A 15,535-nucleotide genomic window follows, 5' to 3' on the forward strand; every position below is an offset into this window, starting at 1 on the left:
TTTTTAACAAAGGTAAGATCGTACCGAATAAGTGCCCAGATATGTGAATAGCACAAAGGACCTAGTACATTGTCCTTGATGGCAGTTGTTTGTCAGAGATAAGGGTATTGTCAAGAGTGCTACAGGGAAATTATGTAATAGGACCATTATTATTCTCTGTATACGTAAATTATCTGATGGGCAGGGTGAGCAGCAGTCTGCAGCTGTTTGCTGATGATGCTGTGGTGTATGGGAAGGTGATGTCACTGAGTGACCGTAGCATGATACAAGATGAGTTGGGGAAAAAAAATCCCATGATGTTCGAAAACAGCAGTATTAGTGTGCCACATGATGATGTGGTCAGGTCGATTAAATATCTAGGCGTAACTCTGTAAAGCGATATGAAATGTGAAGAGCATGTAAGGATTGTAGTGAGGAAGGCGAATGCTTGACTCTGATTTAATGTGAGAGTTTTAGGAAAGTGTGGTTCATATGTGAAGGAGACCACATTTAGAACATAAGTGCGATCCATTCTTGCCTACTGCACAAGTTTTAGGGATCCCCACCAGGTCAGATTAAAAGAAGACATTGAAGTAACTCAGATGTGGAATGCTACATTTGTTCCTGGCATGTTCGATCAACACACAAGTGTTACGGAGGTGCTTCATGAATTCAAATGTGAATCCTTGTAGGGAAGGCAATGTTCTTTTGGAGGAACACTGTTGAGAAAATTTAGAGATCTGGCATCTGAAGCTGGTTGTAGAATACCCCCTACTGCCACCAACTTACATTTTGCGTAAGGTTAATGTTCATTCATATCAGCTTCACGATCTGGACTCCTATCTGCATTCCTTCACAATCTCAACACTTTTCTCCCATCTGATTCACCTGGGTGTCCTCCACTCAACGTGTGACCTTCCTGGACATTGACCTCCACCTGTCTGACAGCTCCGTCCACACCTCTCTGCACATTAAACCTACTAACCACCAACAGTACTTGCATTATGACAGCTGCCATTCCTTCCACATCAAAAAATCCCTCCTATATAGCATAGCCACCCATGGACACCACATCTACAGTGACAACTCCCTTGCCCAGTATGCTGAAGGCCATTCCCTTGTCACCCAGTATGTCCCTGGACTGGAGCAACTGAACCATCTTCTTTGCCAGGGCTTTGATTATCTTTAATCCTGCCTTAAAATGGACTTTCCACCCAAGAACCTTCCCACCAGTCCTAAAATTGAGTTCCATTGCCCACCAAACCTACAGAACAACTTAGTTCATCTCTTTGCCACTGGGATCTTATGCCTGTGGCAGACCAAGGTCTCAATCCATGCATGCAAAACCTCGTACTCTAGTCCTGTCACAGGCTTATCCTATCCCATCAGAGCCAGAGCAACTTGTGAAAGTAGCCATGTCATATACCAACTCTGCTGCACAAGTGCACAGCTTTTTATGTTCGTATGACTATCAAGCAGCTGTCCACCAGGATGAATGGCCTGCAGCCAAACCGTTGTCAAGAACAAAGTTGAACATCCAGTGGCACAATGTGCAACAGCATGCTCAATTTCAGTGGCTGCTTCACAACCCATGCCATCAGGATATTTCCTTTCACCACCAGCTTCTGTGAACTATGCAGATGAGAGTTGTCCTTACAACACATTTTCTGCTCCTATAAATGTTCTGGCATCACTCTCACGTAATCCACTGCCCCTCACCCTCCACCCAACAGTTCCACTTCGTGCATTTTATCGCATTCTTCCAATTCATGTCCCACATTGCCTTCAGCTTGTGCTGTTTACCACCAGCCGAAACAGGCCTGTATACCTGCTACCCGTCCCTCCATCATTCCTAGCCGGCAAACCGACTGCGTCAATCCGAGCCATCAGCCAACCTCAGCGCTTCTCCCTGTCTCCCACCTCCCTCTCCCTCTACCCACCACACACAGTCCACCTCGCTAAAAATAGTTTTGGCACTGTTACTCCAGCTAGCACCATGTAGGTACTTGTGTGTGTGTGTGTGTGTGTGTGTGTGTGTGTGTGTGTGTGTGTGTGTTAGAGAGAGAGAGAGAGAGAGAGAGAGAGAGAAGCGGGGGGGGGGGGGGAGTTTTCATTTTTCTGTGTGTACTTATCAAATATAATAATGGATGTGTCTAAAATATACCACTTTTAGCTCAATGCTTTGTGTAAATGTACAAGAGGAAACATTGACAATTTGAAATAGTACTTATCTGACCAGGTGCATGGTGTATACGTTACACCGTAGCTGCAGTTCCACGAATAACTTATTATTGCTCTTGATCTTGTTGATGCTGAAATCACTCTGACACAACTAAACAGAAGCTGAACAGTGACTAGAAAGGCATCACCAGTGAGATCGGCTCAAGACTTGGCATTCTTCTAGTAAAGTGCAAAAGGTGACTCTGGTGTATAAAATACACTAACAAGCTCACCCTAGGTTTAATTGTCATTTTCTAGTGTCACTACAAATGTTTCTGCACTGTGTGATGTTGTAGGTTGCTTCTTAATCTGATCATCTCTGCATTTTTGTCCTAGGATTTTTCTTAATTTATCTTTTTTTAATACAGAATGTTTGGTATCTGCCTTCCTGTACAGAATTAATGGTTCTCAAACATAGGTATATTCTGGTTTAATGACAGTTATGTTTGTTTTGTGTCCTTTTTTCAGTTGTTGTTTTTCCATCAACATATTATGTGCAACTTTTCTTTTTCACTTCCATTAAAACACTTACGTAATGTTAAAGCAATGAGGACAGTAGAAACAAATTAATCGAAACTGTTGTTTGTTGTATTATACAGTGTGAACAGTCGCTGTCTGCCTCTAATTCTATACTTAAAAAGTTGGCTTTTTGCGAGTCATAATCGATTTTCAAACTAATAAAAGGGTGATTGTCTTGCATGTGGTTTCTTTCTTCAGATTCTTATTTTTCTTTCTCGTCATACGTTTAAATGCAAGATTTCACTGGTAGCTCTCATAACTTTTTCTTTGCCTCCTTCCCCCAGTCATTTTCTTTCACATGTGTGAGCTGCTGGAACTAGCAAATATTAATTAACTAGATCTGAGTAGAGATGTTGAAAGACAAATCCCATTTTGGGGCAGTAAGAGACTACACGGCGACAGTAAAAGTTTATATGGGACTCCGGAAATCCGGAGCGTAGTGAAGAAGAATTAAATGATCTGCTGAACGGAATGAACAGTCTAATGAGTACACAGTATGGTTTGAGAGTAAATCGGAGAAAGATGAAAGTAATGAGAAGTAGTAGAAATGAGAAAAGCGAGAAACTTAACATCAGGATTGATGGTCACCAAGTCAATGAAGTTCAGGAATTCTGCTACCTAGGCAGTAAAATAACCAATGACGGACGGAGCAAGGAGGACATCAACAGCAGACTCGCTATGGCAAAAAAGGCATTTCTGGCCAAGAGAAGTCTACTAATATCAAATACCGGCCTTAATTTGAGGAAGAAATTTCTGAGGATGTACGTCTGGAGTACAGCATTGTATGGTAGTGAAACATGGACTGTGGGAAAACCGGAACAGAAGAGAATCAAAGCAATTGAGATGTGGTGCTATATACGAATGTTGAAAATTAGGTGGACTGATAAGGTAAGGAATGAGGTGGTTCAACGCAGAATCGGAGAGGAAAGGAATATGTGGAAAACATTGATAAGGAGAAGGGACAGGGTGATAGGACATCTGCTAAGACATGAGGGAATGACTTCCATGGTACTAGAGGGAGCTATAGAGGGCAAAAACTGTAGAGGAAGACAGAGATTGGAATACGTCGAGCAAATAATTGAGGACGTAGGTTGCAAGTGCTACTCTGAGATGAAGAGGTTAGCTCAGGAAAGGAATTCGTGGCGGGCCGCATCAAACCAGTCAGTAGACTGACGACAAAAAAAGGGTATTACTTACCATGCGAATGTGGGAAAGCGTATATTGGACAGAATATTTGCACAATTGAAGCAAGGTGCACATGAACACAAGTGGCGCACCGACCTCCAGTAGCCCACAAAATCAGCAATTGCTGAACACATTGCCTTGAAACTAACCACAAAATGAAATACAAAGACACACAAATTCTGCAAAACACATCCCACTATTGTAACTGCGTACAAGCATGTTGTCGAAATGTGGCTACATGAGAACTTCATCAACAAGAATGATGGGTTTCAATTTAGTCTAGTGTGGGCTCCGGCACTGGAAATTCACCAAATGCAGCGAAAACTGAACACCAAACATAGCGAAGTCCTTACACAGGGTCAGTGGACAGAGGAGACAAACTGGTATATATACTGCACCCACTGGCCCAGGAAGTCGGTCAACAGGAGTAACTTGATGATGATGGATGATGACATTTTATACTGTCGAAAATTCGTCCTACAATGAGCGATCAATCTGGCTGCATGTCCAAGAGACTTTCAGGCCATATGAGCTATTTCTAAATGTCATTTCTACCATAGCTTGCCTGTACTAAACAGGAATCTCTCTCCTCAAGTGTCCTCACCCCCTCTGGCTCCAAACATCCTACTCCCACCAATTACAGAACTCACGGCGACAAAAGTTGCTGTGATCAAACAGCCAAATTTGAGCATGTTAAGTGATGAGGGAGAATGTATAAACAAGTCATTTTAACATGTGGTTGACGCATTTGGGATTGCGAATTCCAAATGGATGTAACTCTGCAGGAAAATACGGAAAAGAATGACAAACTATTGAGATTCTGCTGTATCATGTAGCTAACAGAACTTTCTAGATTTTTGTTTCTAGATATTCAGATAATTGGCAAAAAGACGGGCTAAGGAAGGATGTTTTTAATTTTAGTTTGAACTTGTTTGATTTCCAAATTTCTTGCTTTGTTTGTTGAATAGCTTTACATCAGAGTACATAAATCCATTCTGAACCCAGAGTTGCTGCAAGTTCTGGAAATCGGGGAGGGAATTTCAAATGTGTCGGGGAAATCAACGGAATTTGAAGGAAAAAAAAAACTGGAAAAATCTGGCTTTTGTCTCAGTAGATGAAATGGTTTGTTTACCAAGGCATCATGCATCATCATTGGGTGGGTGCAGCTTAGTATGTGAGCTGCTTGCCTACTACGTCATTCTTATTGCTTCTTCCCTTTCTGCTGCTCCCCTCAGCTTTCAGTCAGTGCTGCCACCACTTCTTGCTGCTCTAGTCTAGTAGCTGCCGACAAGAGGCAGGGGTGTGTGAGGAGAGGGTTGTTTGGATCTGGTTATCAGAGACTGTTAACGAAGTGGCCAGAGACAGCAGTCATGTGTGCACGAGTGTCTGAATGGTTGTGTGTGCTCTTGTGTTCTGACAAAGGCTGTGGCCAAAAATTTAGTTGTGAGAGTGTGATTGTCTTTCGCATGTGCCTGTCTGCGACTCGGCGATCATCTTCACGGTGAGTTGTTACCTGTCATCATTAGTATTGATTTTCAGAGCATTCACGCAAGTTATCTGTTGCATGGATTGATCACTGCGGTCTCATTTCGTCAACATGGTGTCTGTGACTTGTAAATAGCTGGCTACACCAGTGGACTTCCATAACGGGCCAAAACCGCAGAACATTTCTGTGAGTATCTCTAACTGACTGGGCCTGCCAATTTGAAGACCATCATTTCCCACTAATGTGTAAGTCCTGCCCATTGGATCTAGTCTCACCGATCTGCCTGTAGGTGAGCTCTGTTTGTGTGTGGTGTAATGCGACAGATTTTCTTGGTTTATCTGTGGACTCAGGACTGTGGTGCTCCTTGGCAGGCCAGAACCCACGGGCAATGGATTTCAGAAATTGTGAGTGTCTCAACGCAAGAACATTGTACAGTGCGGCAGTTTGTAGACATTTTATTTATTCTAGTACATTTTGGCACTTCGATAAGAGAAAGAAAATAGTGGAGTCACTGGCAGTTTGTACACTGTGTACTCACATATTTCGTGAAGGAAAAACCACACAATACCTGTAAAATAATAGACATAACACGGTGGGCAATAACTGAGAATAACAAACATAGTAGAACTAATATTTTATTCGCAGTCACCTATAGTGTTGGTTTACACAACTCTTCCATGCCTTATACACTTCTTTCAAGAGGCCAACTTTTTTCTGAGGTTATTTCTGAAATCTGTCCTGCAATTCCAATGAAATATGTATTTTTGTCACAAAGTGTGTTTCGTTTTATTGAAATAAAATAACATCTGTGGTCTTAATGAAACACACAATATTTGACTTGCTTTCTCCATCTAAAAACAGATCATTTCAAAAGATGTTGATGTTAAGATTTTTGCTCACATGTTAAGAAATATAGAAGTCCTTGCATTTTGTGCTAACTTACGTCTTTACTTAACCATGAGATGTCAAAATTTGTCCTCTCAGGGGGCCAACAGCTCTTTGGTGGGTACGTGAGTGGTGCACATGGATCCCTGAGCTATTGCAGCCTTCATGCTTTCCCGGACTGCGTCCCCTTCCATCTTCTCCTTCCCTGTCCTTCCTTTCCCTTTGTGCCCCTTCCGTTCCTTCTCTTGGTGTTCTTCTTTATTTCGACCTGCCTTTCCTCATGACTTTGCTTTCTTACGGTTTTGGTTGGTTGCTTTTCCTCTTTGTTTCTAGCTTTTCTTTTTTGGTCCCCCTCAGGTATTTGACCTCCTTCTCTAAATTTTAAATCTGTAGTGTGAGCCAGATGGGGAAGAACTCCCTCCCTCACGTCTTCGGCATGGATTCCTCTCCCCATCCTCCTCCTCTCCCACTCCCTTTTCCCCCTTCCCCTCCCTCCCCGCCAAAGCCCTTTTGCCTCTTTGCAAGGTCACCAGCTCAGTACCTAGTACATGTGGTGGGGCTGTTATGTACCCATCTGGCTGAGTGCCCCCCCCCCCCCGCAATAGCACAGGAATCACATCGCTGGTACCTGCCTAAGGGATCTAGTGTTCTCAGATTGCTATACAACAATTCAAACAAATAACAATAGTAGTTTTATTTCTATAAAGTAATTGACAATACTTAACTTTGGAGATATGTTGGTGTTACAACTAACATGCAGTGATAGTCGTCACAGTAGGCAAAGTCTCTGCGTCGCGGTCCAGTTCCGTGTGCCATTGGCTGACCTTTCCTCACCTCCTTCTCTGGTCTTTCGTTTTTCTTCGTCGTTCGGGCACTTGCGATTATGCCAGAACAGTATCTGTGCTCTGAATGCCTCGTACAAGCCTAGGGGTGGTTGCCCATATTTTCAAGGCATCAGAACTCCCGGCAGTGACCATCCTGCCAGATGGCGATTGCTGTAGCTGGGTGGTGCCCACAAGGCAAGCCCCTATTCAGAGTTGGTGGCACCAGGGTAGATGTTTGGCACATCAAACATGTTAAACTGTCTGGCCGCTCTACTGCGGCCCCGTCTCTTCCTTAATGTAGTTCTGTCTCAGTTCCTTTCCTGCCTTTCTAGCATTACCCCCCTTGGATACGCCTTGGGAGGAGGGCCAGATGTGCTGGCTTGGGGTTAGACCTGTTCCATGGTACCTGTTCTGTACCAGGAACGACAGGGAGACTTTTGCCGCCAACAAACTTATTTTTTTTTACATATGTGCCTGCAACCATTTAGGAGACAACCCCGTGACTATTGCTCATCACAAGTCACTCAGTATGGCACAGGATGTAATTTTCTATAGAGACCTTCTCCTCGAGTTCGATGAACTTATGACGAATCTGGAGCAACATGACTTTCATTTCGTTCGGCGTGTCCAGAAAGCCACTAAGGACCATTGTGTAGACACTGGCACTTTCATCATGGCATTTCAGGGGTACCCTGCCCGAGAAGGTCGAGGTAATGGTGTACATAAGCAATGTGAAACCATACATTCCACCTCCCATGCATTGCTTCATGATTGGCCACATGTCCTCGTGATGCGATGCCACTCCCATGTGTGGTGACTGTGGCTGCCCTCTTCATGTGGGGAGCCCTTGCACCCCACTGCCTAACTGTGTAAACTGCTCCGGTGTCCATTCTCCCCACTCACTGGAGTGCCCAGTGTACGTGAAGGAAGAAAGAACTCTGGAAATAAAGACCCTAGATCGTCTCAGCTACTTTGAAGCCTGGAAGAAATTTAACAGCATTCACCCTGTAAATCTCAGTTACGCCTTCCCCTCCTCACCCCTCCCCCTCACCACCATCCTCCCCCCCTTCTGTTTCCTCACTCTTGGTGGCTCCCATCCCTTCCCCTCCCAGAACTGCTCCTCCTCTTCCTAAGCCAGGGAAAACTTCCTCTTTAGCTCCTGCTAGGGATGGGGCTCCATCTTGGAACACCCCTCCCTGGCAATCGCAGGACAGAAAGCTCAGGCCGGAGGAGAGACCGCTCAGAGGGCCCCAAAGCTGCTCACTCTCTGTCCGATCCTGACATCGCTGCCGGCTGTTCCCATACTCATAACGCCTCCTTCCTCCCTCCGATGGAGAAGAAGAAGCTGCGCAAGTCAAAGGATGATGCTTCCCCAGCTATCCAGAGGGCTTTGCCCCTCCACTTCATCCCGAATCAGACACAGTTTTTATGGATGTCACCCCATCCTCATTGGCGAAGACCACGGACCACATGACTTGACTTCCCCTCCCCTTCTTTACGACTCACCTGGGCTCTCATCCCACGATAATCCAGTGGAATCGCAATGGATATTATCCCCACCTTCCAGAAATATAATTCATTGTTGCCTCCTACTTTTCATTCTGTCTTGCTCCTCAAGAAACTCACTTTTGTGATGACCAGGCTTAAAGTTTCGTGTTATTGAGCATTCTCTCGGAACCGTGCCGGCCCCAGGATAGCTTTTGGAGGGGTCTGCACTTTGGTTCACACCAATGTCATTAGTGACAGAGCCCTCTTCATACCAACCTGGAAGCGATAGCAGTTAGAATGCAGACTGTGGCAATGACCGTTTGCAATGTCTACCTCCCTCCAGGTAGGCCAGTTCCTCATGTTGGACTGTCTACCTTAATACAGCAACTCCTGCCCCCCACATCTCCTCCTTGGGGCTTCAGTGCACACCACCCCTGTGGGGGAATACCACTTCTTTTGGGTAGGTGTCTTGTACTTGACCAACTTACTACAGACTTTGAATATAATAGAGGGAAACATTCCACGTGGGAAAAATATATCTAAAAACAAAGATGATGTGACTTACCCAACGAAAGCGCTGGCAGGTCGATAGACACACAAACAAACACAAACATTCACACAAAATTCAAGCTTTCGCAACCAACGGTTGCTTCATCAGGAAAGAGGGAAGGAGAGGGAAAGACGAAAGGATGTGGGTTTTAAGGAAGAGTGTAAGGAGTCATTCCAATCCCGGGAGCGGAAAGACTTACCTTAGGGGGGAAAAAAGGACAGGTATACATTTGCGCGCACGCACACACACACACACACACACACACACACACACACACACACACACACACACACACATCCATCCGCACATACACAGACACAAGCAGACATTTGTAAAGGCAAAGAGTTTGGGCAGAGATGTCAGTCGAGGCGGAAGTACAGAGGCAAAGATGTTGTTGAAAGACAGGTGAGGTATGAGCGGCGGCAACTTGAAATTAGCGGAGGTTGAGGCCTGGCGGATAACGAGAAGAGAGGATATACTGAAGGGCAAGTTCCCATCTCTGGAGTTCTGACAGGTTGGTTTTAGTGGGAAGTATCCAGATAACCCGGACGGTGTAACACTGTGCCAAGATGTGTTGGCCGTGCACCAAGGCATGTTTAGCCACAGGGTGATCCTCATGACCAACAAACACTGTCTGCCTGTGTCCATTCATGCGAATGGATAGTTTGTTGCTGGTCATATCCACAGACTTCGATTTGTCTCTCCTCAGTGACAGTTTCCTTACCCACTTCAGTGCCGCTCATGGAACCTTTACTGTTCTTGATCTCACAATCTCTTCCGCTGCTCTCTTGGCTTGCCAACATTGGTCACTCCCTGATGATCCTTGTTACAGTGACCACTTCGCAGTGATTTTGTCTTTCTCCTGCCGCCGCCAGGCAGACAGGACCCCACATTGGGCACTCCACAGGGCCAATTGGCCTTTTTATACGTCTGCTGTGCACTTAGATACCTCTCTCTTGAACTGCATTGATGCGGTCGTGCAGGGTATTTCTGCCACTATTCTTCGTGTTGCTGGCACTGCTGTCCCCCTATCCAAAGGTCCTGTGGCAGTTGCTGTCTAGTACTGCCAACGGGCGCTGAACCGACTTAAAACTATACCCTTCACTGACCAACCTCCTCACTTTTAAGTGTCTCTGTGCTAAGGGTCGTTACCTTAAGTGGAGTAAAAAGGAATGTTGGAAGCACAATGTTTCCTCCCCGGGGACTTGTGGCTCTTCATCACAGGTTTGGTCCAAGCTCTGTAGCCTTCCGGCCCACCAGTGACAGTCAACTGTCCAGGGGCTTATCGTCCAAGGTGCTCTGGCTGCTGATCCACTGGTCCTTGCAGAACACTTTGCAACAGTATCGGCGTCCTCTTCCTATCCTGCCACTTTTCTCTCTCAGAAACACAGAGCTGAACAGACATCCCTTCTGTTTCAACCCTTACCAAGCTGAACCCTATAATGAACCCTTCACTGAATGGGAATTCTTGCAGGCACATGACATGGCCCCAGGTCCAGATTCCATCCACAACTAGATGATCCAACACTTGGACATTACACAGAGGCAATATATACTGAGGGTCTTCAACCATGTTTGCTTCACGGGTACCTCCCCCTCACAATGACGAGACAGTGTAGTTATCCCTCTCCTTAAGCCTGGGAAGAACCCAACGTCTCTCAACAGCTACTGCCCAAGTAACCTGACGAAAGTACTTTGTAAACTGCTTGAGAGGGTGGTAGCTTCAGATTATGTTGGGTACTCGAATCTCGAGGTCTTTTCTCCCCATATCGGTGTGACTTCTGGGAAGGACAATCTCCAACTGACCATTTACTCAGATTTGAAACTGCAATCTGACTGGCTTTTACTAACAGTTGGCACCTTGTCACCGTTGTCTTTGACGTACATAAAGCATACGACATGGCTCGACGCCATCGCATTGTAGTTACCCTCCTTGATTGGGGCTTTCGCGACTCCCTTGCGATTTTTATTCATGATTTTTTTTTATCCCACCGGCTCTTCCAGGTTCCAGTTGGTACTTCACTCAGCGTCTCTCGGATTCAGGAGAATGCTATCTATATTAAGTGTCACACACTTCTTCATAGCTATCAATGGGCTTGTAACCTTTGTTGGCCCTCAGGTTACCCAGCATTGTATGTCAATGATTTTTACATCTGGTGCAGCTCCCACTCAGTAGTGTCTGCTGAGTGCCAACTACTAGACGCCATCCAATGGCTCTGTGTGTGGGCTGTCTCACGTGGTTTCCAATTTTCTCCATCAAAATCGTGGGTTATGCATTTTTGTCATCAATTCATTTTACACCCTATTCTAGAACTTCATTTAGGTGACCAGCTTATAGATGTTACAGCACAGTTCTGTTTCTTGGGCCTTTTTTTTGTGAAAAGTTCACGTGGCTAACCCATATTTGCCGCCTGAAGGCAACATGCATGCGGAAGCTTAATGCTATCTGCTTCCTGGCGCACACATCTTGAGGTGTGGACCATGCTACTCTTCTCCATCTTCACAATACTCTGATCTTGTCCAGACTAGATTATAGAAGTCAAGTATATGGCTCAGTGGCTCCTTCCGCTCTGAAAATACTTGATCCTGTTGGTTCCTTTCACACTAGTCCCATTGACAGTCTCCTCACAGAAGTGGGGATTCTCCACTCTACTAATATGATGAAGCCATTCGCAGATTCCCTGACCGTCCTGCATACCCTGTCATTTTTGCAAGCTAGGGACGTCTCCCTCCTGATCACTGCCCATGGGTGGGATAGCCGGTTGGAATGCATCTCACTTCCCTCTGTTCAGGATCTCCATCTCCATTCCCTGAAATGCGTACTGTGTATTTCCTCTCAGACCCCCCCTTGGATGGTGCTTAGACCACGGATTAGGACCAACCTATTCCAGTGTCCTAAGGTCTCTTCTGTTGCCCCTATGGTCTTCCGGCCTTTAGTACTTTCCATCCTGGCAGAGTTCTAGGGTGCTATTGTCTTCTACACTGATGGTTCTAAGAAGATAGATAAAGTGGGATACACTTTCACGTCTCCTACTGGCTTAGAACATTTATTGCTGGGATCATGTAATGTGTTAACAGCAGAGCTGCTAGCTATTACCAAGATCCTCCATTTTGTTACTCAGGCCTCCCTCCACAGTTTTTAATATGTACTGACTCATTTAGCAGCCTGCTGCTCTCATCATCTTTTGGTCTCTGCTTTCCATGACCTTCTCTCCTTCTTTGGCCATGCTGCCTGCTCAGTTATCTTTCTCTGAGTCCCAAGTAACGTCGGTATCCCAGGGAATGAACGGGCTGACTGTGTGGCTAGATAAGCTGATACTCGCGCTCCATTCCTTTTTGTAACTCCAGCTGCGGATATGCATATCTATGTCACATCTCTCTTTGCACAAAACTGGAATGACATTTGGTGCGAAACTGCTCTTAGTAGTAAACTCCACACAATCAGGGCGACTGCTGCACTTTCGTGCTCTTCCTTCCCCTCTTCTCAGAAGGAGTCCACTTCTTTATGCCGTCTACGTGTTGGCCATACCAGGCTTACCCACTGTGTCCTCCTGTGTAACGAACCACCCCAACAATATGGTTGGGGAGCCAGATTGCTGATATCCCACATCGGTAGAATGTCCCCTTCGTGCTAAGTATAGTCCTCCTTAATTTCAGTATTAGCAGATATTTCATGGATGATTGAACGGTCCTCAGTTTCCTCTGTGAAAGTGGTTATTTCCAGGTATAAGGTTTTGCTTTACTCCTGGAGCAGAGGCAGTGTGATTGTGATTGGGGACTCTCTTCACCTTTTCTCTATCTGGGACCCTGTGACCACTCCGCCATGGAAAGATCATTCTTTTTATCCATTTTTAGATTTGGTCTAACCTTCTATGCCTTTTACTGTGAGTGTTTTAACTTCTTTGTTTTATTGTTTGACTTCCCTCACTGGATCCATCCACTTTTAGCTGACCCGCTTTCCTCTGTGAGTAACTTTGGAGTTGTGGGACTGATGGTCTCGCTGTTTGGCTTCATAAACCCTCTCAATTCATCAATAACTGTCAAAATTTGTCAGGGAGAAATGCTAAAATGTGTCTATAAATCATGGAATTTCGCTTGGAGAAACTAGTGGCATCCCTGGAACCTCAACAAGGAGGCAGAGTATGTATGAAAATTGTTTGTGTGTCTTATATTGTGACCTTATACATGACAGTTCAAGTGAACTGACTTTCACTACCTGTGGGGGAAAAATGGATTAAATGTATTAGGAAATGACTGTAAGAATTCTAAGAGCCTCTGCAAGATGTACACAATGTTCTTATTGCTCAACTCTGCTAAATAAACTCCCTTTTTGCTTGAAGTTTTCTGCCCTGTAAGACAACAAGGAGTAAAAACATGCAAAAATAAGCCAACACACATGTCTTTAGGTCAACACAATGACAGATACTACTAAGAGTAAAACTTGGTGGGTTCAGCTGTTTGCTTGTGTTGGCTCCACTTCATTTTTTATCCATTTGGATCTTACAAAATTTCACATAGCATGTTAGTGTATCACCTGGTGCATAATATGAGACGTAGTGGACCTAAAACTGTTGGCCACTTGTAGGCATCTAATAATAAAATACCAACAGCCATTGTTTTGGTTTTATTTGTTGTCAACCAGTTTCGGCATTACATTATGTCATCTTCAGGCCTGCATATATCGAGTAACCCTTGTGTCGTGAAATGCAGCAATGTTAACTGGTATTGTGAAGATCTTTTTTTCCCATGGGCATGTGCGCTCCTTGCACAGTTGTCAGCAACTCGAGGAACACACGTGCTCATGACCAGTTGACTTTACTGCATTGGTTCCCAACATGAGGGTTACTTGATGTATGCAGGCCAGAAATGACGTAATGTAATACCGAAACTGGTTGCCCAAAAAATAAAACCAAAATAACGATTGTTGGTATTTTATTATTGGAAATAGACCAGCCAAAGTCCTGCCCTCCGTACATAGGCTGGAGCTACATTTACTTGTAAGCATGTCCAGCCTGTGTTGTCATTCAGCACCCTCCCTCTTTCTCCTCCTGGCAAACATGCCTGAACCAATTTCTTTCACTTCTCCGAGAAGGATCCTATACTTCTACTGAAGTCTAGCAGTGTGTTTCTCTGTCAGTATTGTATTTGAGTACTGTCATTTTCCTTAACATATTTTCAAAATTCCAACTATATCCCTATACTAATGGAAATATTGTGAAAAGGATAGATTGCTACTCACCATATACTCAGACAGGCACAACAAAATGACCGTCAAACAGATAAGCTTTGAGGAAAAAAAAAAAAATATCCATTTTCACTGTGGTTTTCATTTCGCAACCAGTGGGCCTTACTTTCCGAAGAGCCCTTGTATAATGAACAGTCTAAATCCTTGCACTCATTGTACACTTTTGTGGGTTTAGGTTTGTAATTTTAACAGCCGTCATAAATTGTATTCTCATGTTTATGATTAAAACTTTAGATTTACATTCTTGGTAGTTTAATGGGCATTAGGCGAAGTCTAAGGCATGGTTTTGTGTCTTGTGCCTAGCACACAAAGTCTATACAAATAAAATGACCAAGAATTTAAATACCAGCTGTGAAAGCCTGCTTTGTATGACTGATTTTTTTTAATACAGGGAGCCCCTGTTCTAATAGTTGGCCACCATATCCTTTACGGCAAGGAACAAGCACTGGAGAAACCATTTATTGTGGCAGAGCGTGTCAGGCACAAGTCAGAAGATAGCACCAGAACAGAGTACCTTGTGCGTGCTGTTGTAAAAAGAAAACTTCTCTTCAAGTCACGCCCAAAACCCATTATTGCAACAGTAAATAAATCTGTTTGAACATTATGAAGAATGGTTTGAAATGTGTTGACTGTATATTTTATTTTGTGTGTACCATATATTGTGTAGATTATTTAATACGCCCACCCAACCCTTACGTACAGAACTGTCTCTAAAGTTTTTTGATAGTACATGTTGTAAATATTTTGAAGAAAACTACAATAAACATGATAAAAATTAAAAGGAGTGTTTATCATTATCCATTGTTTTATTCAGTAACTTTCTAAAGCAAATTTTATTAATCTTGATGGACTTCAGTCGTTGAAAAATGCCAATGTCATCTTATGCAGTTGCAGATACATCTGTAAATATATGTTACATATGTGATATGATTACAGAACCATCAACATAAATGCTAGTAGAACTTAAAGGTATCAAATTACTTAATATCTGCATATTTGTATTCAATAATAAGAAATTAAATTTCAATATGAATGTATTTCAGTCCCCAGTCGATTTATGTTCTTACTGAAAATAGTCTGCAGTAGTGGTGGCAGCAGTATGCATATATTTTGCTCTCATGTATCTGAGGAGTTGTAATAGTCAATGTATAGCT

The 15,535-nt window shown here is 44.0% G+C and overlaps 1 protein-coding gene across 2 annotated transcripts in view; it reads left to right on the top strand.

Moving 5' to 3' along the window:
* The window catches only part of LOC124777053 (chromosome transmission fidelity protein 8 homolog), a 40,532-nt gene extending 25,354 nt beyond the window's left edge, over window positions 1-15,178 (top strand). For both annotated transcript variants that reach the window (XM_047252321.1, XM_047252322.1), the window contains exon 3: window positions 14,773-15,178. In XM_047252321.1, the coding sequence (XP_047108277.1) occupies window positions 14,773-14,979 (207 nt within the window). In that variant the 3' untranslated portion in view covers window positions 14,980-15,178. The remainder of the gene's footprint in view (window positions 1-14,772) is intronic.
* The last annotated feature ends 357 nt before the right edge of the window (window positions 15,179-15,535 follow it).

Source organism: Schistocerca piceifrons, chromosome 2 (assembly GCF_021461385.2).
Source record: "Schistocerca piceifrons isolate TAMUIC-IGC-003096 chromosome 2, iqSchPice1.1, whole genome shotgun sequence".
Classification (NCBI taxonomy): domain Eukaryota; kingdom Metazoa; phylum Arthropoda; class Insecta; order Orthoptera; family Acrididae; genus Schistocerca; species Schistocerca piceifrons.